At 51.5% G+C, this 24,109-nt stretch overlaps 6 protein-coding genes across 6 annotated transcripts; 3 read left to right on the top strand and 3 right to left on the bottom strand.

The window, feature by feature from the left end:
- Positions 1–4,677: 4,677 nt before the first annotated feature.
- Positions 4,678–5,309, top strand: LTHEOB_11039 (Cell wall protein; the record flags this gene model as incomplete). The annotated part of the gene is made up of 2 exons (XM_035507751.1): positions 4,678–4,957; positions 5,017–5,309. 2 exons carry the CDS (start codon positions 4,678–4,680, stop codon positions 5,307–5,309), a joined length of 573 nt encoding a protein of 190 aa, XP_035366792.1.
- Positions 5,310–8,853: 3,544 nt separating this feature from the next.
- Positions 8,854–9,684, top strand: LTHEOB_11040 (uncharacterized protein; the record flags this gene model as incomplete). Its single annotated transcript, XM_035507753.1, has 1 exon — positions 8,854–9,684. The coding sequence occupies one exon, from the start codon at positions 8,854–8,856 to the stop codon at positions 9,682–9,684; it is 831 nt and encodes a 276-aa protein (XP_035366793.1).
- Positions 9,685–9,956: 272 nt separating this feature from the next.
- On the bottom strand, positions 9,957–10,928 carry LTHEOB_11041 (Six-bladed beta-propeller-like protein; the record flags this gene model as incomplete). The annotated part of the gene is made up of 1 exon (XM_035507754.1): positions 9,957–10,928. The coding sequence occupies one exon, from the start codon at positions 10,926–10,928 to the stop codon at positions 9,957–9,959; it is 972 nt and encodes a 323-aa protein (XP_035366794.1).
- A 772-nt stretch (positions 10,929–11,700) lies between these two features.
- LTHEOB_11042 (uncharacterized protein) lies at positions 11,701–13,523 on the bottom strand (the record flags this gene model as incomplete). Its single annotated transcript, XM_035507755.1, has 4 exons — positions 11,701–12,584; positions 12,638–13,018; positions 13,076–13,372; positions 13,421–13,523. 4 exons carry the CDS (start codon positions 13,521–13,523, stop codon positions 11,701–11,703), a joined length of 1,665 nt encoding a protein of 554 aa, XP_035366795.1.
- Positions 13,524–14,212: 689 nt separating this feature from the next.
- LTHEOB_11043 (Cytochrome p450 protein) lies at positions 14,213–16,467 on the bottom strand (the record flags this gene model as incomplete). Its single annotated transcript, XM_035507756.1, has 4 exons — positions 14,213–14,611; positions 14,752–15,091; positions 15,170–15,418; positions 15,488–16,467. The coding sequence occupies 4 exons, from the start codon at positions 16,465–16,467 to the stop codon at positions 14,213–14,215; spliced, it is 1,968 nt and encodes a 655-aa protein (XP_035366796.1).
- A 1,880-nt stretch (positions 16,468–18,347) lies between these two features.
- On the top strand, positions 18,348–19,304 carry LTHEOB_11044 (Nad dependent epimerase dehydratase; the record flags this gene model as incomplete). Its single annotated transcript, XM_035507757.1, has 1 exon — positions 18,348–19,304. The coding sequence occupies one exon, from the start codon at positions 18,348–18,350 to the stop codon at positions 19,302–19,304; it is 957 nt and encodes a 318-aa protein (XP_035366797.1).
- Positions 19,305–24,109: the final 4,805 nt, after the last annotated feature.

Below are 24,109 nucleotides of genomic sequence, written 5' to 3' on the forward strand. Positions count from 1 at the left end.
GCGTCGAGGTCCTTGGCATCGCAGTGGAGGAGCAGCAGCTTGACGGCGGCGAGGTCGCCGCTCTGCGCCCCGCGCAACGCAGCGGCGTGAGGTCCCCCTCGGCGTGTCCTGCGCGGTGACGGCGGCCCGCAGCGCCTGGGCTGCGGTGTGGATGTCGATGGGTCGCGATGCCGTGGCGACGAGCTTCGCGGCGGGGTCGCCGTAGGGGGGCAGAGCCCAGTGCAGCGCTGTGCTGCTGATGCTGTTGATGGTTTACGTGGTGCTGGGTCAGGGGAGGGTGAGTGGGAGGGTGGCAGTTGCTGGGCCAGCGGGCGGAGAGGTCAATGTGGCTGAAGATGTGCGCGGCGTGGAGGTCTATTGGTATGGGGATGTGGTGGTTGAAGTGGAAGACGTGGAACGTGAGGGGTATGTTTTGGAGCGAGTTGTAGAGATTGAAAAGGATTTGGTTGGTTGGCTCCTTATTTTGTACTTTCGTAGTGTTGTTGGTCCTTATGCTCGCCACCTAGTGTGGCGGCGCCTTCGTCGGCCCTTTCCTTGTCAAGGCACTTTGTAGAGTTCAATGATGTATCACATACCGGGTTCTTGGAGATGCAGCGTATATATCCTAGATAGCACGGCTTCGCGACCTTTGACTGCGCTGTATAATAGGACAATGTTAATGATGGGGATTTGGAGGTAGAAGACTCGTGAAGAGTAAGATATCGTCCGGACGAGAGTGTCGAATTAAAAATTCTACATACACGTCTGGACGATAGCTTCAACCAATGCACCACCCAGCGTACCCACCGCCAATATCTTGTCAGCGCTACCAGTGTGTTTAGTCTCCTTGGATTAGCACCCGCGATTGATGCTAAGTCGTACAGCCAATCGCACGCGCTCAAGTGCACGGACCATTACATACAGCCTGCGCGTGTTATGTCTGAACCACCACCACTAGGCACTGTCAGCAATTAAGCGCCGACGGGCCCGGGCGGGAAGTAAAGCGTGATCGACAAGGAGGATATACATAGCAAGTGGTCATTATCATTGGTTCACAAGGATTGAGTGGACCCAAAGCGATTGAGTCGCAGAGCGCTTAGCCCCCGCGCCGCATCGACCCACATATTTCGAAGACTTAACCGCTCAGTCCCTCGTCATTCAGTCTGCTAACCGCGCTTTTTCCACCTTCGCAACAATGGTTCCGTAATCACGACAGCTTTGCACGCAGTGTCCAAATTTCTTGTTGATCAAATCTATACTCGTGTTCGGCAGCTTGTGATGATATCACAATGCCAATCCGACGTCGGAATTCTTTTAGCGGCTTCAACAACTTGGCGTCTGTGGTGGATGACGCCCCCTCACAAATGGCCCCATGTCCTATCCCGAACGGCAATGAGACCAGAATTCCAGTCAGAGGCAGTCCCGGAGACCATTCTCCAGAGCAGAAGGCAGCCCTGGCTTCGATTTCTTTTCGAAGGCGAAGATTCTCTGTCCATCTTCCGATCAATTTTGCTGAGTACAACAAGTCGCATCCCGACTTTTGTCGCAATGACAAAGTGACTATAATTTCCAACACGGCTTGGCTACGATGGATTTTTCCATGGGAGTTTCCCGACGCGGAGGAAATGTGGAATAAACGTCGAAATTTTCCTTGGATGGGCCCATTTGGACGTCCTGTCAGGAAATTACTCGACTCTTCTAAACGCCTGATCGATCGTGGCCCATTCGGACGTCATATCATGAGGGTACTGTACCGTTCTCAAGGCCTGATATTTCGTCGCCTTCTGAAAAGGAGTTCCCATGATCCGAAAAACTTCCGTGCTACCCAGAAAAGATGCATTCGGTGTTCCCGGCGGAGAGCGCCCGCACTGCCTCTATGCGAGAGTTGTCGACACCTGCCGTTTCTCCATCTTTTCTTTTGCGGCAAAGATCCCAAAGATACTGCGATATGCACCACAGTTTCTGATGCGACTATATCAGAATGCCCTTTTTGTCAGTTGATCACCCACATTGCAAGGAGCACTCTCTCAGATACACGAAACGACGTGGGTACACAGGAAATGCGCCTTTTCCTACGTGATACCGGGTCCATGTTGCCACACTGGCCCATTCTCCTACTCTACCTGGAGAGTAGTGCTGGTGATGGGGGTAGCTTCGTTGCCCTCTTCAGCGAGGAATACAATACACGGATATTGGAAGTACCCTTCTCAACGTTAAGCCTTCGTCAGGAAGAATACCACTCACTCGTTGGAAGTGAGATAAATTGGCAAACCATCCGGTCGCAGTTTGCTGGGTGCCTTCAAAGCCATCCGAATTGTCGGGATCCCCCCTCACGACCTCTTCCACAAAATTTCTACCTCATCGATATTTGGAATCAACAGATCGTGCTAGCGAACAGCAACATGGTCTTCGTCGCTCTAAGCTATGTTTGGGGCGATAACCCCGATCCTTCAAAAGTCCAAGCCGAACGCTTGACTCTTAACAGTATCAGCCAGCCCGGAGGCTTACGCTTGGACACAATACCGAAGACGATCCGAGACGCTATGCAGTGTTGCTTATTCTTGGGGCAACGATACCTCTGGGCCGACCGTCTATGTATCGTTCAAGATGACCCAGAAATCCGAGCAGCGCAGATCGACGCTATGGATGCCGTTTTCAGCGCAGCCTTGCTTGTGCTCATCGATGTTTCAGGCACAGACATGGATTCAGGAATCGCTGGGATCTCTAGAAAACGCCATCACGCTCCCACGCAAAAGGCTTTTCATGTTCCCGGACTAGGAATACTATCAAGCCTACTGCCATCTTTGGAAGAGAGCTTGTCAGAGTCCAAGTGGATGACCCGCGGATGGACGTATCAAGAAGCTGCACTAGCCAGACGCAAGCTTTTCTTTACCACCAGTCAAGTCTACTTCGTCTGCGAAACTTCGTCTCGCACAGAAGATGGAACTGAGAGATTCTCAGATGCTGATGGCATCCGCCTATGGCCGGATGACCCCCAGGAGAATCATTTTAACGCGTACGCATTTCACTTGCAAGCATACACTATGCGGTCATTGCGTTACCAGTCAGACATCTGTAACGCTTTTGTTGGCATAGTGCATGCTTTGTATCCTACACCAGACTGCTCAATATTTTCAATGCCACGGCCAGGCTTCAATCGGGCTTTGCTATGGTTCTCAGATGCGGCGCGTTTCGAAACTCAATCCATATTTCCTAGCTGGGCTTGGTCTTCAATTGCCGTCGACATCCAGCACACCCCGAGCTCTCTTGTTTGTGGTTTCATTGCGATGGATTTCTGTGGGGCACTTGTGAGATGGTTCGAGCTTTACCAGTGCGAGGACAAGACATTATTCCTAGCAATCGAGGCTCATGAAGAAGAAAACTATTTCTGGGGGAAGAGAGCGGAGACAATTATGGCCTTATCCTGGTCACTCGGGTGTATTGAACGCCCCCTGCGCTTAGAAAGGGGCAAAATTTACCCTCAGATCGAGTCACGATGGCCAAACTATAGTGACTTCTTTGATCAAGCATTGTCAGGTGGTGACTGCAGTACTGCGAGTATAGCGGTCGATGGTGCTCCTCGATCTGCATTTGTCAACTGCGCTCTCTCATTCGACGGATACTTGAATTCCCGCCTACTCTTCGGTCGCGCTCAAAAGGCATCTTTCAACATTTGCTATAGGCTACCCGATCCCTGCAAGCTTCATACAATCTGTAGCAATGATTACAGCATGTTTTGCTATATTATGGATGATTGTGGCAGACGGGTCGGAGCGCTGTGTTCCAGAGAACATAAGGTGAGGATGCCTAATCGGCCTCCCAACTCGAACGGATGCACAAGACGTCTCACATTCATCGCTCTTTCGATCTCGAATACGAACTGCTTCATCTATTCTACACCGGAGTGGTGCAAATGTAAAGGATGCAAGTTGGACAAGCGGCCAGGTAAATTCAGACAGGAACTTGACGACGACTACCCTGAGCCTATTGTTGACGTTTTGATGGTTGAGAAAAGAGGGGATTTCTTTTACAGGCTCAATTGCGGCTTCATTGTTCTTCAAGCGTGGGTAAAAGCAGACCGAATATTTGAGGATATCGTGCTTGCGTAGACCTACTTATGTCTATTTGAGGTTTGTGATGACATACTGCGCCTATCTTGTTACAGTTAGAGTCTTGCTATAATTACTTCCTTGGCATGGATATGTCTCAAGTGACACGACCTACGTCATCAACTCAAGGAGTGCTTTATTCTGGTATTTTGTTCACTCTGCACCGCTGCATCGGCGGGCTGATTTCCTCCACAGAATAACCGCAGCTGAACATCCAAAAATAGATTGCAGACCTGCACAACGGTCAGCGATTTTGAGCCTCGACGAGCAAGTTCAATGAAGCGGATTGCTCCTCGCATGCCTGTGTGACTATAAACTGCGGTCTGTGCATACGAATCAATACTGTTTCAATGAATGTAGTCGTTGTTTGTGTGCGGGGTGTTTCGTGATCTACGCAAGCCAAGCAAAAATACGAGCGAGGCTGTTCTCCGTCCATCTCCGGCGGCGAATGTTAACTACGTCCACCCTGCTTGACACTGCGCATATAATAATAGTCTGTTTACCTCGTGTACCTTCTACATCTCACACCAGAACCAAACATCCATACCATCTCCATCAACCCTCCTCCAACAACGTCCTCAACGCCAAAATGAAGGTCGCAGCCGTCATCGCCTCCGCTCTTGTCTCCGCCGGACTCGGCTCCGCCGTCCCGGTCGATCCCCGCTTCCCCGACACAGGCCCCTTCAAGATGATCGTCCTGGCGTACGAGCAGCCGATCCACTACAGCTACGTCAAGGCGTCCGGCGGTTTCTTCTACATCGGCAAGGAGACCAACTCCACATGCGGTGATGTCGAGCCGGTGCTCGATGGTCCCAACAGCGCGGGCGCGCTAAACACGTATGGAGATGGAACGCAGGCTACGCAGCAGAGTACGTCATCTCAGAATAACCGATTTCTTGGAGCTTCGATTCTGACTTTCGCATCACAGCCTACATCGACATCTCCGGCGCCGCTGGAGGCATCTTCTCCTACCTCGGGCCTCTGTACAACTCTATCACATTTGACCACGTGACTGACAAGTTCACCCGCGTGGCTGGTCCGGACATCTCGCAGCTGTATTACGACGGTGGCAACTGGCTGGCTTGCCCGACGCAGACCTATGGCGAATATATTGTTTATGCAGACAAGGCGTATGGCCACGAAGTTGGTAAGGAAAACTGCATTCCTTTCGAGATTCGTACGGATAAGGTGGATGAGCCGCAGGCTTGCAAGTACTTGTAGGGGAAAGTTCGGACTCATGTATGAATACCAGTAGTGGGCGGAAAATTTCGAATTGCCTACTCTGATTAGCTGCCGTGAATTTCCCCTGCATCAGCGCTTGCAGCAAGCGCAAGCAGCTTAGAACGGTACAAGCACATGTCATTTTCGGCCCGAACTTCCGTCTTTGAGGCCTTTCCAGAACCTTCATATTAGGCTGGTAGCAATAAGGCTGGATTCACGTCGGATGTTGGTTTCAGCTGACACGCGCAAGCTGCCGCCTAGCTGAGGGGAATGTTTAGCAAGGCTAAAAAGCGCGCCGGAAACGTCACGGGCGGCCTCTGGCTTACATGAGACACGAGAGGCAGAACTTGTAAAAGATGGTGTCCTAAGGATGACGTGCAGCTTCCGGGTCCTTGTTCAAACACAGCGCCGGGAACCAATGGTAAACCGGAATGGTCGATGACGCACTCATCCTCAACTCCGCTACTATCCGCTCCCAGCACTGCCAATAAACACCACTTGTACCGAGGCGAAGCTGCTAAATGGTTTAGCGAATTTCACGTAGTGACAAGTGACGGCGTGAAACTTACGCAGCCGTAGCTCCAAATATTTCGGGTGCCCTAGCCTTGGTCAAGAGCGCTAATGTCAAGGAGAAAAGGGCCGAAAACATCGTTGCCGCGAATATACGTGCCAGAGGGTCGTGGATGAAATATAGGACAATGATGGCCAGAGATGGAATCAGGGTTGACGTCAGAACACTCAAAACCCGCGAGAGTATTCTATAAGGTCGGTCGCACCATCTCACCAATCCTGCTTCTTCATCAGTGCCTTTAACAAATTTCTTGACAGGCCTAAAGCCCCTGTCGTAGAGCCAAGGCATCATCGTTTCTGCAATCCATTGCGTGCATTGGTCATGGTTTCGACTTGAGAGCGCAACGAGGTCTTCTATCTCGGCTAGATCGTTTCGCCATGGGCGGCCTTCGATTCCGACGGGGAAAATGCCATCGCCATTACATAGTGAGAGCCAGCTTCTCAAAGTTGAGAGATCGTGCTCATTAGCCTGGTCGAGCCTGTTGACCTGTGCCTGACGAAGCAGGGCCTCTTCTGGACTATGTTTCAGCAACTAGTCACGGTTTTCAAATCGGAATAACTAACGGTACTCTTTTAATTTTTCTCGGACCTCGACCATTATCCTCCACTGTTGACCCTGGTCTCCGCCTTTCCCTGCTGACTCGATGAAGTCAATTGCACTTTTGTGGAAAGTGCGCCCTTGTCGACGGTCGTCGGCATCTAGCGTTTGCAGCCTTTGTCGAAGGTACAGGAGCTCAGCTTGCATGTACAAAAGATTACGCGTTGACAGTGACGAAAAGCGTGTGAACAAGGCCATTCCAGGGTGGGGACCCATGATCTCCGCAAGCTCCGCATAGCCATTTCGTATCTCGTTTGTGTCTGGAACTTTTTCTGACATGGCTTTGAGGATCCCGAAATATGCAAAAGCATTCGGGACGGCTTGTGATTGAAACCATCGTTGGGTTTAATTATTTGAAGTAATTTACTTGAAGATGATTGTCAGTGAGTCTTACGCATCAATGTAACAATATGCAGGCTTACAACTCGCATATGCCGGGTCTTTATTCCTGTGGTGGCTGATGGACGCGACCCCGCTTTCCCAACGCTCAGCCAAGATGTGCAACCACACCTGCAATCTGCAATTTCATTCCGTCATTCTAGCCTGTTCAAGAGGAGTTTTATGAATCCGTTTAATGCGGCGGCGCTTCCTGGGCGGCATGATCTTGCAGTGATGGAGTTGTGCATCTGGCCAACTGTTTTCCCCCACAGATAAATTCATCTGAAGCCCCAACCGTGGTATTTAAACCCACAAGGCCTCAGCTGTAGAAATCTGCCTTGTTGCCCCGAATGTATGGTTCGATCAATAAACACATGCCAGCAGACTACGTGTCTCCAATAAGAAAAAATTACACTCCGCCTCATTCTCGTCCGGTGAGACCTTTGAGCCTAGCTGCGTGATTTTCTTCATGATGGCAGATGATGCACCAGTTGCCTGCCGGCGTATGCACTGCCTCTGTATCTGCCTGGCAATTGAGGCTCTATCTACGTCTTTGGATTTGCCCCACTAAAGTTTCTGCCTTCTCATTCGGACACGTTCACAATTTTCCTTACAGGACGAGATGCAGACTCGTAGCTTCCAACCATCAAGTGAGACGTGAGTTCAATATAGAAGCTAGACTTCTATCAGCGCCCATGTCCGAAGTACGGAGAGCCAATAGCCCCGACGAGGAAACGCCGATGGTGGATTTTCCCGGCGACGCCATCATCACTTCTCAGAACGGTATGTTATCCCTTAAAGTGCTAGGATGTTTAGTGCGTCATTACTGAAAGCTGGCGGTGTCGATTTGCAACGGCATCTATTGCTGGTTGATCTGGTGGTAACTGTTCTGAACATACTAGACTCGAAAGACCCCGGCGTCGATCTATGTCCTCCAGGAACGGCAAGTGACATGTCTGATTCTGTTTTAAACGAATGCTAAAGCGGCAGCTGGAAGGTAATCTCCTATACGACCGAGAAGCAAGGGCACAAGCACAAGCACAAGCACAAGGAGCGCCACAGGGGAGTTGTCGTGCAGCGCTCTGGCGACGATTTGGTTTGCCTGTAAGATCTTCTGATTGTTTGTCATGGTTTTATTGGCTAACAAGCTTAGACGTATCAGTGCGTACGGAGGTAATGCGACCACCAACCTACCCGAGTCCCAACAACGAAGACATGCGATCGCCTACGTCAAAAGGACCTGTCCTAAACCCCTAAAGAGCGAGCGCGCTCTGTCGAAGTCCATACGGGTAACTCTCAGTAATCCATCGACGAAATGGGACGAAAAGTCACGGTTGGATTATAGCAATGAGATCCGTTTGCAGCGTTCATGGAAGCACGAACGCCTTGGCGAAGTGACACATGAGTCTTTTGAGCGTCTCCTTCAAGAACGGAAGAAGATAAAAGAGGAAGATGAGATGGAAGCCAATCGTCCAGAGACCGAACCGCTCGCAGACAACGTGGCACCAGCACAGCCATCAAACCGACGGCGCAATGCATGGACAAGGCCCAGTAAAAATGGAAAGTCCAGAAAACACGAGCAGGGTAGCACGCCGACACCCGACCATGAGCACGAAGCGAATGTCGCCGACCAATCGGATCCAGCTCCACGGCCGACGCCTACTGCAGCAGGAGTGCCACGACGAAAAGATGCATGGACTCGGCCTTCGAAAGAACAAAAATCTAAGCGGCCCAATAGTGACAGTCGTATGACTTCCTGAATCACACAGTTAGCGCATTCGCTAAGTTCATATAGGTAGCCAAAGCGCCACCAGGCCAACACATGGCAGGGGAGCATCTGAATTCGAATCAACGGTATTGGAGCTCTTGCATCAACACAATAGGTTGCTCTCCGAGTCTATCAGTTCACCCACGCGAGGAGGAACACCTCCGGAGGACGCGTCGACAGCTAGGGATGCACGCAGTGAAATTAACTCTACCCCGGTCGCCCTTTCGAACATGTTCGCCTCCGTAGCACATCCGCTCGACTCGACGCAACCTTTCCTCACCGGAGCCATTGATGACTCTCAGATAACGAACATAATGTTGGAAAGGAGTGAGGTGGAGAAGCTATCACCGACGGTTGAGCACGATGTGTCCGGTCGGGAAACACCCATGCAGATGCCCAGTCGCGTGCAGATAGCACGAGAACAGCAGAGGAGTCCCACAATATCTCCTCTGGGGCGTTCGGACATTGGCCCTGGATGGATCGAACGAGATGAGTCACCGGCTGATTACCAAATTCCTGACAGGGTACCGGACAGTCCGTGGCGAGAAAGGTGCCTCCAAGACCCTCGTTGCACAGCCAACCAATCCGGTAGCTCGTCACAAGGATCATCCAGCCCCGACTCGGACATTGTTCGGGAAGGTGTACAGCAGTTTTGCTTCTTTGACCGGCTACTACAACGGCCGTCCTGGGTCAATGTTCGGCTGGATACAGGTGCAGACGACAACTTCATGTCTTCCCGCGCGGCGCATCGTCTTGGACACGACCGCCGTCAGTACCTGGGTCATGAAATCCGATTAGGCGATGGCAGGACAGTAAAGCCAGAGTACGTCGTCTCGGCAGACTGGAGTACCCCGAAGAAAACAACAACTAGCTGGTCTGACAATTTTGTTGTCCTTGATTCGTTGCCCTACGATGTGGTCATCGGCGTCACTACGATCAATCAGAACAAGCTCTATTATCCGAATCCAGAGATGTTGGACCACCTCGTATTAAGCATCGGTAAGTCGGCTGTTGAGAAGCAACACAAACCTAGAACTTCTGTGGACTGGAAAATGAGCTGAGCTGACTTTCTTCTCCCATAATTCAAACAGATCGAAGGAAGAGACGAGAAGAGGAAGAACGTCGAAGAGATGAGCTCAGCCGTGAGTATGAGGCTGAGCAGGCCCGCCGAATGCGTGAAGAGATTGAGCGGCAGAGGGGGAACAGCCAGAGTGGTCAGAACTATACAGGAGGCGGATCATAGCTACGATCAGAGTTAGATACTTCTAAATGATTTCAATTAAATATTGGAGAATAGAGCTATTTATGTTTTCACATACGCATCACTGCCCGCTCAAAACCCCCCAATAGCAAACACCTTCGCGTCCCTCGTCACCACGTACAGCGTATCCCTGTCCCGCTCCGTCCTCCCAAACTGCGCAGACGTCGGCAGCTCGCCCTCCAACAGCACCTCCGTCTCGCCATCCCTCACCACCACCCTCACCACCAGCCCATCCACCCCGCTCGTCTCGTACGCAACAATCCCGCAGTCACCCTCCTCCCGCACCGCAAAGTCGTCGGCCGCCACGCCACCCGCATTAAGCACGTCGATGGGGCCGGAAGCAGTCTTATCATCCGGATCCGCCCGCACGCGGGCCAGCAGCCGACGGTCGGTGCTGGTGAAGTACAGGTAGCCGTCCTGCGGCCGGTACCGCAGGCCGTTGACGCCGAACGGCACGGCAGAAGCGTTGGCCGGCGGCGGCGCCATGGTGATGTGCGGGTCGTAGAGGAAGGTCGACACCTTTTTTGACTTGAGGTCGACGTGGAGCACGACGCCGCCCGCGCTGTCGGAGATGAGGACGACGGCGTCGTTGCAGTCGGAGTGGCGGGACGCGGGCGACAGCGTCGTCATGCCGTTGAGGAGGCAGCCCTCGCGGAAATGCTTGATCAGCGGCGTGATTTTGGGCTCATCGTCGCAGGTCAGGTCGGCTTCCCAGAGGGAGTACCTCGGGTTGTCGATGTCGGGCGCGTTGCCGGCGATGACGGCGAAGACGTCGGGGGAGGTTTCGGTTATGCCGGTCAGGCCCGGGAAGGGGTCGAAGCGGTGGATTAGGCGGGGCGTCGGTGAGTGGGATGCTGGGTTGCACAGTTCGACTAGGTCGGGTTCGGGGAGCAGGAAGGTGAGGAGGAGGTTGCCGTTGTCGCGCACGGCGATGTTTTCGATCCAGCTGCCGGGGAACTCGTAGACGGTGCGGACCCAGATTCGCGAAGCCAGAGAGCCGGCACCGGCGGTGGCCAGCAGAGCTGCGGTGACAAGAAATCGCATGGTAGCTGATGGGCTCTTGTCTGCTGAGTTATGCTTGGATTGTTGAGTACCACGCGTCCAGGTACTTCTTATATCTACGCAAAAAAGCTTATATCAGACAGTGGAAGTGGTTTCCCATGGTAGTTTGCATTTCCCAGTGTCTGTTCACGGCGTCATCGAGTATCTCCAAATCTGAGCAACTTAGTGCATTCTTTGCAGGCCGAAAGCGATTAAGCTTCCACATTTTCCGGTCTAGGCTAGCACCCGTTCCCCCCTTGCTTTTAGCCAAGTTTCCGCCGTTGTTACCGTCCAAAGGTCAGGGAACTTACCGCCGACGCTAACGTTCTCAAGCGAATCTGTTACTAATGACTAAGCTAAGTTTCCATAGGTAGACAGTCTTGTGCAAGCGTTGGAACAAGGCAAGTGGCTTATCCCTACAGCCCCTCACAGCACCCGCAACACCACGCTATACCGATCCCCCATACCCCGTTGTAACTCCGAACCATGTAGGTATGCGGATCCCAAGGAGCTCCCCTCAAAAATTAGCATTGCACTATCCCAGACTGGCACAAGGACAAAGAGAATCATTTGTGCTGCAGAATCATAAATAATAGTATAATGATAGCGTCCGTGATCTAATGTTACATGTCTTGGTCTTGCAACTAAGGGGAGAGTCTAACTATAAGTACATGGTCGAGTTTAGTTCTCGCTCGAAACGTGTGAGTGGCGTTGTCATAAATTCATACCGTGAACCATTGAGCTTGCGTAGAGAAAAGGAATTCCGAAGCCTTTATCAGAAAGGCCATGTCGCCTGAATCTCTTCAAGCGAAACTCCCTCTTTGATACCGAATTCTATGAACTTTTCTCGCAGCTCCTTGGTCATCTTCTGTACCGCCTCGAAATCAACATCAGGGGGGAACCAGCCTTCAGAAGTAGTATGCATGAGCTTCATAATCCCACGCCGGGTATCTATGTAGGCCTGATACTCTTCAACTTCCTTCTTTGACTTTTCAAGGTAATCCTCGCTGAACTTCAATGGACAGTCGCCGGCCCATCCCATTTCCGTCCAATATTGCGCTGTTCGGATCAGGCAAGGACGAAGAGGCACGGCCCCCCGCTGCCAAGTGCTCCCGCAACGATTGAAGAGTGAGGGGAAAAACCAGGGAACACGTAATGCTCTCTTCATATCATAACCAGAGAACTTCTCATACACCTTAGCCAGGATTTGCATTTCGGCCTTGGATCTTGCGGCATTCTGATCGTCTTCGTCCAGCTCATGGAAGTTCTCTGGGAATTGAGGTTTTGGAATCTCTGAACCGTACTTGTAGTCATCATAGTCGACTTCTAGGAGTGCGGGAAAGCGGGCCTGGCAGAACAAGGGCGCAACAACGCAATATTGCCAATCGATGATTGAGGAAATCTTGGTCGGATCTTCATCAGAAACATAAATGTTTCCCATGTGCAGGTCGGGGTGCCACAGCGTCTGGAAAGCCAAGTTTCCACTGTGGGGATCTGGGTCACTCCTGGAATAGAGAGTCTTGGCCATTTCCAGCACATGGAGTTGCTCTTCAATCGAGCCGCGGGGTGGCCCGTAAGGCACATCTGGTTTGGGGTTCAGTTCGATACGTGCAATCTCTCGATCCGCAACCGCATTGCCGAAAGCAGGCAGAGTGAGCCCTGGTAATAGATTCTCGTTAGTCAGGAATAGCAAGCAGCGTAGTGCTACTCACAGGGTCCTCGATCGAAGCGGGCCTCTATAGCTTCCGTGTCTTCCTCGTGGAACCACTCGCGCTCACAAGACGGTCCGATGCAAAAGCGGCCATCAGGGTCTATCTCTGGCGCTAGAGGCTCGTACTGTTCGCCATCGTCCAGGGACTCCTTGAGGTAGAGACTTCCATACGCAGGAAAATCCACCCCTGCCAGTTTAGCCTCAAGCTCGGCCAGGTTTGCGATGAATTTGAATTTGATTTCAAGATCCATCTCGGCCCATTTCTTGGACAGCCGGCAGCCAGCGGCCTTCTCCATTATGACGTATTCGGCGCCAACTGGATTTGAAGCGTCGGCGCTCCACGTTAGGAGTTTTGGGACCGGGACTTCGGTGTGGTCATGCACTATTGACACCGGAATGATTAGGTGTAAAGCTCTTGATTGCACAAAGGAAGACATACCGTATTGCATGACGGCAGCCTCGGATGCTGTCATGTACTTTGGGGGTCCGGCGTAAGAAAACGGGAGCTTAGCAACAAGCTCGGACCCGTCTTCCTTGGTCATGAGCAATACCTTGCAGTATCCGCTCTCCTCCTTCTCAATTGTGCGGACGGGCGATTTGCTGCCCGTAGAAGCGACTACAGCGCAGAGCTGGTCCAAGTCGAACTTCAGATACCTTTGGTCGCATGCTTCCTTTTCTTTAACCAAAAAGCGACCACCCGTGAATTTGAAAACGTCCTCACGACTGATTGGTTTTCCTATAGCAATTTAGTTGAAAATTCGAATGGGGGTTGGATGGCGCTTACCCCGGCAGAAGATTGAAAGAGTTCTGGATGGCGAAGTCAACAGAACATGCTTGCTTCTCCAGAGTCTTGCGCCGGTGGATGTAACAGAGGCCAGCAATGCCATAATCTGTGTAGACGCTCAAAATGAAACACCAGAGGAGCACGCAGAGTTAAAAATGAGACAGTCTAGTTGCAGAACTTCTCATTGTAATTTTCCAGCGGAGAGCCAGGGCATCAAGATTTGGACAAGCGGAAGCACTGAGATGATGAAAAGAGAGGCCGTAGAGAGACAGGCGAGAGATGCAGATGTAGACGGCGTAGACCTGGCTTATCAATTGCCTGGAGATGGCGGTGAAATGAGTGATGTGTTTCCAGGCATCATTGCGGCGAAGCAAGAAGACTCAAGGTGGGGCTGTTTCACGGAAGCGCTGGGTGACATAAGCAAGGCGCTTGGGCCCACATTGTATACTTAGGTAAAGAAGCCAATGAGTCAGTGACTGCAGTTCAAGCACTCCGGTATTTTCTACTCGAAAAAGCTGAGGATGCGGTTGGGTAGGCAGCAGTCAGTCTTTCAATTGAGGCATCACTTTTAGCCACCCACCCAACTTCTCCATCACTAACATCCTATGAAGATGATATGGCACAGTCAAGAATTGTGTATCGCGAACAATAGCGCTAAAAATTCGATCCTGTGATTTGTTGCCTTGTTTATAGGAATGAATCCCCCGGCATCCTGCCGCAATACGCATCACCATCCAAACTCTGCACGTGTTGCACAACCAGCAAAGGGCGGATGACGCCTGTAGCAATCTCTCAATTCGACGACGCCGTCTCAGCGCCAGCCATCTTCCCACCCGCCATCACCACCTCCAGCGTCTCCGGCGGCGCCATGAGGACCGGATGATCCACGTCTGACACATCCACCACTGCAAGCTTAGTGCCGCTTGTTGCGGACGCAACCACGACCGGGACTTCCGTGGCGGCGCCGGTCCAAGTACCCAGGCCGAGTTCCTCGTGGGCCAAGCGCTGCAGCTGTAGTGTGCCATTCGTTACCCATTCGAGGCGGTGGTAGACGTCGAGGTTGCGCTTGCGCTGGATGTAGGCGACGCATGGCTCGAGTGTGTATGAGAGGATGATGAAGGTGCCGCCGAGCGAGAAGATGATGGCGAGGCCGAGGGTGCTGAAGGATGTGTAGGCTGTGCTCCGGATTTTCTGGATGCGTGGCGACAGGTTGTTAGCGAGTGTCAAAGCCAATTGAAATTAGTCTTCAAGTCTTGCCTGGGCTCCCCTTCTTCCTCTCATGTTTGGTTGTTTTTTCTTTTGGCAAGAAACAAATTTGAGAACGGACACACCTGATTTTCGCACCGAAGCTTTTCTTCCTCTGTTTGCGGCTTTGAAAATAGCTGCTGTGCCTCGACCATCGATGGGCCCGTAGCCTGTTCTGTGATTAAGAGCTGCAGTGCGGCCAGAGTCCCCTGCCACCACAGCTCCACCTCCTTCTCCCACTGGTTGTCTGGCACAGGGTTTGAGAGAGGTCCATAAAACGCGTTGCGGGCGTCGAGCGCCGTTATTCCGAGCATCTGGATGAAGTCGACGACCTCTATATGAGCATCGATGATAAGAGACAGGATAGATTTGGCGTACGTCCGCTGGAGTTCAGACGAGAGTGTCTCGTTCAAAACAGGCCGCAAGCTGGCGGCAGCTGTCAGTGGCGTGCATCCCGTTTTCGGGGGCTTGTTGGGATCGCAGATTTGGTGTTGCATCGTACACGCCATAATGCCGTCTGTGTGGTCCGAAAAGTAGGTCATGTCTCGGCTATCTGGCCACTGTGGATTCACGTTTCTCATCCCAGCCGGGCGGTGCGCGGAGAAGATTGGATCATTGACTTGCTCAATGAAGGTTACGCTGTGGCCTATGACCGCTATGAAGGCAACGTCGGCGTCGTCGGGACGCAGCTCTGGGATGGGCAGCCAGTCTGTCTGTTCGTTGTCAGGGATTCCTCCGCGGTAGGCCATAGCCCTGCTCGAGATGTTGCATCGCATCAGCCAGAGCTTCTTAGAAGACGACTAAGTGATATGTTTCACTTACCATACTGTATAGTCCGAGAAATTGAAGGACAGATCTTCCCCCAAGACCGGCTCCTGCCAAGCTTTCCAGGAGAATGCCGGCGAATCCGTATCATTGCGTCCCATGTTCCCGAAGAAATAAAAGGACTCGACGTTCTCTTCGTTGCCCGGGATTGGCTGTGTGCGTACATAGCCGTCTCTCTTGAGGGGTGCGCATGTCGCAACGCTTCGATACGCAAAACGATCGTCAGGCGCCGCGTTTATCCCAAAGTCATCATGGCTGTCCAAATAACCCGTGTCCAGCTGGAGAACTGAGTTGGTATGGAGGCACATCTCATTCGAGAAGGGGCAGGAAGCATTCAGTCGTTTGGAGTACTGTAACCTATCCTTGATGTATGTCTTGCAATTCTGCTTCAGCACGTTTCCATTGTAACAGTATCGGGCGTAGTTCAGAGATGCGGCCCCCTGCTGGCTCCAGTAGGATGAAGATAAAGATGTGAGGTTAAGCGGAAGTGGTTGGACAAAATATGCTCTGCAGTTGGACCCCTTCAGGAGAACGTCGTCACCGGTCGAGGTCGACACCCGAGATACGAAGATGCTGGAGACGCTGAAAGCCAAAGCAATCAAAGCTGCGAATGCGATCATAGGAACCAAGCGGCTAAGCACTTGACGCTGGTGGGCTCTCCAGGCCCAAGCCAGCAAAAGGAAATTCCGAAGCCCGTTTGCGCTCGTGGTCGCGTTCCGTAGAACTGCCTGCGTCTGGTGATATATGCCGTCTTGCGGGGCTTCTGAGGACGAAACCCAATGCAAGGCGAAACATATCAGCCTGAAGAAACTTGTTCCTGCTATAGTCACAAACAAAGCTAAGGATGCTGTGAGAATCTGGCCCTCTTGACGCGTGAGAGTGATGGTAGCGCCGCCGATTCGACCACGGCTCCAATTGATCCACGCTCCGGTGTAGACACTGTCTTCGTCAATACCCTGGTTGGCCAGTTGGTCCATGATGTCTGAAATTGCTAGAGTAGAAGAGGCTATATGGTATCAGATGTAAGAGGGTCGGGCCTGCGCAACAAGCTTGTGCTGTGCATTGGATGATTGATGCTGGACTTGCAAGGCGACACTCGAGCTTTTATAGTTGATATCAGTCACCCATTAGGGATGCTACCCATAGCTACGCTCCCTCCTTCGCCTTCTGATACACGGATCAGTCGGCAAATGCCCTCGGCTATCCCAAGGCTAGCAACCCATATGAAGATTGACATCAGTGGTCGGGACTGAGCCTAAGCCTTGGAGCTTCTGCACCTGCCAACGCACCCCATAGGTCTGCTCTATCAGCTCCGATTACACCACTTCAGCGAAAACTGCCTTCCAGTCTGCCTTTCAGGGATATGTTCTATACACGGTATGATATGCAAGCCGGAGAACCGGTCGAGAAGCCAGAGATGATCTGCAGAATAACTTTACACTTCCTCAAATGCAAGACTTGCGGTGCTATTCACTGCAACGTCTCCCTGTCAAACGTATTTATGAAATCGACCTTCTGCAACAAGTTAAGAATAGAAAGCCCAATAGTAAAAATTATATTTGGTCTTTCAGATGCTGTCGTCGCACAATTTTCCTGCTGTTACCGTTGGGCATCAAGCAAAAAGAAACAGAATGGGCTTACGCCTCTTCCTACCAGGGTCTTGATTGGGACCCTCCCCGGCAGTTCTCCCTTGTCACTGTCCAAAATACGAAGTCATGCTCGGCTATTATATATAGAAAGATAGCTGTCCCAAAATGCAACCAATCATATTAGGATTCTGTATGGCTTATGGCTGAAGAATTCATGGCTGAAGACCCCCTGGTAGATGCAGGGCGGAACTCGGCTTGGCATCCGACCCTCTCTGCCTCCCCCACGGGGCCCGCCGTCAACAATGCGGGCGGTCGACCAGCCATTTAGATAATTTAGCAAAGCCATCCAATACCAATAATGCCGCAACACGTCAAGTTGCCAGTGGCTCCGATAGGCAGAGTTTCTGGTTGCGAACGCTTTTTTTCTTTTTCGACAAGCGGGTGCTGCCATTTCGAAAACAAGTTATCCGTCAACCATCCCACGCAAGTTATCGCGCATTTATCTTGTGGGCTAATCTTTCAGCCGAGCCTTGCCAGAGCTTGGAGAGTTTCAGAAGTTGTTTGTGAGTATGCTCTACAAACTGTGCTGGCATTCTAATCAAACACGCCTTAGATAACCTTCTAATCTGTTCACAGCTTTATTATTACATTGCATTGTTTCAAAACATACGCTCCTAAACTGATAATGGCGTGATCTAACCGCAGATATGGCTCGTGCACCAAATGTGACTGCCCCCAGTATGGGACGGGTCGGAAGAAGACCTTTTCAGCGCCTGGAGTGCCATGATCACATAGAGATGTGAATTTATGTATGATTGTACATGCCATCGGGAAGAGCATTAACGGACGCAGTTCACACGTTTGGAAACTTGAACACAGTTAAAGCTTTTGAGGGGGTGTCCGTCATTTAGTTCGGATATCAACACACAGAGGGAGTAAGGTATCAAAGAGATCCCATGCCTGACCCGAGAAACGGTATAAACCTACTTGACCGTAAACGACAAAGCTGTGTAGTTGGAAACAACTGATTCATCGGATATGAAGGATTACCGGATTTCTTTTCTCGCTTATCCCTGTTTGGCCCCCGCCAACAGGACCACATCCGGGCTCCGTCTCACTCTCGTCGGAGGGTCGGCGAAGGATTCGTTGCTGACAAAACACCGCAACCCCTCACCTCACGATATGAAGGGTTGTGTGTGCGCCTCACATCCTCCTCTCACTCCACTCACACACTCTCCACACAATCCACACAACCTGCAAAAAGAACAATGGCGCACACAATCCTAGTAACGGGCGCAACAGGCCGTCAAGGCGGCGGGACCACCCGCGCCCTCCTGGCCCTCGCATCCGAGCGCAACATCCCCGTGACCATCCACGCCCTCGTCCGGGACCCCGCCTCAGACGCCTCCAAAGCCCTCGCGGCGCTCAGCCCATCCGTCAAGCTGTTCCCGGGCAACTTCGACGACCCGGCCTCCCTCAACGCCGCCGCCGCCACCTGCACGGGCGTCTTCATCAACGTCAACCCCAACTTCACTGCCCCAGAAACGGAACTGCATCACGCGCGCAATATCCTGGCCGCCTGCAAGGCCGCGGGCACCGTCACGCGCGCCGTGTACAGCTCCGTGTCGGTCCTCAGCAGCGAGCGCGCGCTGGCCGAGCTGGACGCGTGGCCCGGCATGAAGTGGTACATGCGGTCGAAGAAGGCGATCGAGGACGAGGTGCGCGGTGCGGCCTTCCTCGCTGACGGCTGGACGCTCCTGCGCCCCGCCATGTTTTTCAGCAACTTCCTGCCGCCCGGCGTGGCGTTCATGTATCCGCGCCTGGCCTCGCACGGCGAGATCCGCACCGCCCTGGACCCGCAGCTGAAGCTCGCGTGTCTGGATCCCGACGACATTGGCCGCTTTGCGGCGAGGGCGCTGATCGAGCGCGATCAGTGGAATGGGAAGATGATCACGCTTGCGGGCGCGCACTTGACCATTGGCGAGATCGCGGAGAAGCTGACGGCTGCGGTGGGGGGCAGGAAGCAGGTCAAGGTGGTGCCGTATACGGAAGAGGAGCTTGCCGCTAAGGACAACGTTCTCATGAATTCAGAGTTGTACAGGAATGAGTATCGTATCAACGTTGATTTGGACGAGTTGAGGAGCTACGGGGTGCATTTGGGGACATGGGAGGAGTTTGCTGAGCAGCACAAGAAGGGCCTTGAGGCGGGATTGGGCTTGGCTTGATTATGAAACTGTAGCTCCATGTTTACTATTGTGCTATGCGCAAAAAAGTGCGCTAGCGATATTGTGAGGGCCGACGAGGCAGGTAGGGAAAAATGTATCTGCGGACTTGTACATACACCTGCCTCTTCTACTTCTCTTTATCATCATTATAACACGGCCTGTATGCTTTAGTTGTTCATTGTAGCAGAATTATTCTTGGTATGCATCCATGTCTGATAAGTGCGCAGGATGTGCAAGGATTGTACAGTGCAGGTTTTTGTTTTAAATGTAAACTGCGGAGGAACTTGCATTATAAAAACAGGACACCGTCGATACTTCTTTTAAATCAAACGGATAGTCCTATGCTGGAGTATTGATCGGGAAGTACTGGCGAATAGCCGACTGAGAAATAAATGCTCGCCGGGCGCACGAGCCATGACAACTCGGCCCACATTCTTTGGGCCAAGCGTCAGGCAACAGGATCTCTCCCCCACTCTAGGTAGTCCCACCAGTGGATCAAAAGCTTTCGTCCTATTGGATGATTATATCAACAGTTTTTCCGAGGTTCACGGAAATTTCTCGTTCTTAAACAAGGAACAAGTAGGTTATCAGAAGTTTACAGAATTCCCACAAATCGCTCCAAGAATCTTCAACGGTCACTCGAATTAAATTCCCAGAATCACTGTTGGCTTTGTTGGTACTCAGAAGACTTTCCGGGTTGTTCTCTTTCCCCCACAGATAATCTCAAGGCAAATTCTGGTAATATAAAGACTTGTACAAGTTTAGTATAGTGTCGTGACTAGCGCAAGGCTAACACATCTCTAATCGCAGGTTCATCAACATGGAAACCAATCCGATGCCTTATCGCGAGACTCATGAAGCCGCTGGCAGCCAAAAAACTGATACCGACAAACTTAAGGTTATAGGGAATGAGAAAAATTTCTGGCTATGGTCCGCTGAAGAAGGGTTTGACCTCACACACCCGCCGACACCCAGCTCGGAACCTATTCGCCCCCGGATCCGGATGGAGACAGCCAATGCTCCCATCACCATCTCTCCAACCAAAACCGCGCTCATCATAATTGACATGCAAAACCTCTTCCTCGCCCGACCCCTCGTGCCTCGGTACGAAGGCCACGATGCAGAGGAAGTCTTGCTTCGGCTCGGTATCCCGGCTGCACGCAAAGCTGGAATACAAATCATCTGGCTCAACTGGGGACTATCAGAAGATGATCTGAAGACTGCGCCTCCAACCGTTATGAGAACATTCGGATTTAACAACGACGGTACGTTGAGGCCGGGCAGAGAAGTTGGTGTCGACCTCGGGCAAATCAAGCTGGACAGTGGTGAAATAGTTCAAGGCGGGAGACTTCTCATGCGGGATCAATGGAATACTGAGCTGCACGGGGGCTTGGGAGAAGCGTTCCAGGATGGCTTGAAGGCCTCGCGTCCAGACCTTCGCATCCACAAAAACAGGATATCGGGCATGTGCGACGCAATGACGGACTGCACTGACTACCTACTTGAGAACGGGATTACAACGTTGCTGTTTACCGGTGTCAATACGGACATATGTGTGCTGGGAACACTTCAAGATGCAAACTCGAAAGGATTCGATACTGTTTTACTCAAAGACGGCTGTGGAACTCCTAACGGCGAGTCCGCCAAGATAGCTACCGAGCGGAGCTGCAGCAGACCTTGGGGCTTCCTCTCAACATGCGAACAGTTGTGGCAAGGGGTTGAAAAAATGGATCTATAATGCCGTTATGGTAGTCATATCCCTTTTGAATCTCCCATACTCTCTCCTATATATGTTGTCTTGCTGATATATTCCTATGACGAGTTTCTAGTGTATCTAAAAAAGGTTTGACATGCGTTCGATACTCCTCTGATGAAAAAACACTTTTATCTACGATTACTCATGTCTCTGTTTCTCATTGGAGCTGTATATTCCGGACCAGGGGTTTAAAGACTTTTAAGAGTCAATAATATCCCTCTGTAGATACCTCTTCATCCCCACCTTATCCTATAACCGCACGCGCAAAGCGTTCGACGCTAGTAAACCTTATCTATTCGAGGGGGGCGAGCGACGGGTGGTTTATTGTCAGATCTCAGGGTGTTGCTTTATTGACTGCCGAGTTTAATTCCCGTATTCTTTGCTTTTTCCTCAACACCAAGGCAGATACCTTGTTCGTATCACCACCAAAACGTCATCCGTTCATTTTACTTTATGTCATCGCCCCAAGCAATTGGTGTATATATACAAGTGGTTTCGCCGCTGCGTTCATTCCTCAGCACTGTTCAACATTTATTAATTGGTACACCTACCTCTTGATACCTCAATACTGGGCGAATTACCTTTTTAGGCTTAGTATGTCATCACCCAGTGTAAAGAAGTCCTTTACACAAGACAAGACGAGACGATATATGACGAAGATAAGGTGTGATGATTACTAATCTGTTGACGATTCAGTACCGACCCGTCAACCGGGGCAGGATCCACCTTCGTGATCATTGCTGACTGCCAAGAAAAATGTGCGGCGAGCAAACGTGGCCCGCATCCAGCTGTCAAATTCTGCTCCACTAGTTTCCACCCTTAAGCGCTTCAAAATTCCTCTATCTATTCATCGATCCTCTTTCACCGTAACGTCCCATGGACTACCACGATGAACAAAGTTCGGAGGTTCTTCCGACAGTTCCTTCGGCAATGACAACGAAAAGCCCCGCTCTGTCCGTAAAAGCCGCAGCTCCCCTCTGCCTGCAGCCGTCGGCTCTCTCCTGCGCACAACAGCCGCCGGATCTCTTCTGCGCGCGATGCAGCACCATCAAGTTCAGAGAAGCCCTGTCAGCACCTAATTCCTACGTGCATTCCGATATCTCAGGAGAGCTTTCGCCTTCAGAGGATGTAGATGGGGAATCGGCCTGTCCAATTTGCCAAATGATGGCCATAGCCCACCCGGTCAAGAGGACAAGTCGCCGTTTAGTCGTTTGGCCCGTCGATTCGGAGTATTCGAGGCTCTACTTCAATCTCGCACATATGAGGTCACTCCTTGGCCCCTTCTGTTTTGATGTCGATACCGCCAAGGATTCGCACACAAAGTGGCCTGACCGAGGTGCCATAGCTGTGCTCGCGGGCCGCAAAAGTAACAGCGACATCCTCGAGAATGCAAAGCGGATTTTCAAGAGTCCTCAAGTCGACTTTGAAATCCTACGCAAATGGATGGAATCATGCCAAAGCAACCATTTGACAAGCTGCGTTGAGGACAGCGGACTAAGAGTCACTGGACTGCGCCTTATCGACGTCGATACGCGAGAAATAGTTGAGGTCACAGGGTCAGTCAAGTATGCAGCGCTATCATACGTCTGGGGGCAAGAGGAGCATATCGCCGACAAGGACACGATCACTGTGCCCAACCCGGCACCGAACACTGTCGAGGACGCGATGAAGGTTTCGAAAGAGCTCGGTCTTAAATATCTCTGGATCGATCGCTACTGCATTTCCCAACGCCACGAAGAGCACAGACATTCCCAGATCATACAGATGCATTTGATCTATAACAATGCTTTCGTTACGATTATTGCGGCATGCGGCAATGGTCCTGATCACGGTCTTCCCGGTGTCATGACTCGACCACGCCGGAGCCACCCATTCGCCGTGATCGACGGGCGCATGCTCGTAGCAACGATGCCGCATCCAAAATCCGCTATCGAGCGCTCTGTATGGGCCACCAGGGGCTGGACCTATCAAGAAGCGATATTGTCTCGCCGGAGGCTCTTTTTCACCGATCATCAGGTGTATTTTGAGTGCAACGGCTCTTCGGCGAACACGGCTTATGACAATGTTTTGCAGCGATTGCTCAACGCGAAACCACCGGATCTGCCACCTCCAATAAGAGACCGAAAGGTAGATCGCCGCCCAACATTCCGCACGCCCGCTCGGTTGTCCGCGAATATTTTCAAGCATATCGAGGACTACTCAAAGCGAAAGTTTTCGGTTCAGGCAGACAGGTTTTATGCGTTTCAAGGGCTGCTTCAAAGCTTCACGAAAGCCAATCGCATCAGAGGTCACATCTGGGGAATCCCTGTCTTCAAGGATACCACCGATTTCCTTGAACATATGTGTTGGACTCTGAATGCGCCTTCCAAACGATGTGGGACATTTCCAAGCTGGTCCTGGGTTGGTTGGCAAGGGGTCGTTCAGTCCGAAGAGCCCGATTTGCAAGATAGTCTGTGGTTGGATGAGCCCTCAATCGAAATCCTGTCTGGGGCAAGCTCATATGAAGATATACCAATGTGTATTGGGCCTATCGAAGGAACGACAGTATCCTTCAAACTTCGCAAAGGGGGGAGCATAAGCTTGGATGAATTATGCAATCACTGTCAACGAGGAGAAGTCCCAAAGCTATCCCGTCTGGTACAGATCGTAGCACCAGTGCTACATCTCGAATTCGAATACGGATCTACAAAGAAGAATTGGTGGGCAGTGACGACATTGGCGGGAGTCAGGCTTTCATTGCGGGTTGTTTTTGACATACGTGTCAACGAAGGCTCGCCGCTGTTTAGGAAGCTGTTAACGGAAAGATGCCCTGGATTGATTTTGAAGCGCGACAGAAATGACGTTCTCACAGTTTTGGTGCTTGAAAGGCACCATAGATTCTCTGAAAGAATCGGGTGGCTCAAGATTACACCCGATGACTTTGGTCTCAAGACGCCTTCCGGGATTGCACGAATACAGATACCCATGCAACGGGTAACACTGAGGTAATGGCCCAGGGGGACAGGAATATGGAAACAGCTAATGTGGCTTCAATATTCTTATCGAATTT

Source organism: Lasiodiplodia theobromae (genome assembly GCF_012971845.1).
Source record: "Lasiodiplodia theobromae strain AM2As chromosome Unknown scaffold_44, whole genome shotgun sequence".
NCBI classification, from domain to species: domain Eukaryota; kingdom Fungi; phylum Ascomycota; class Dothideomycetes; order Botryosphaeriales; family Botryosphaeriaceae; genus Lasiodiplodia; species Lasiodiplodia theobromae.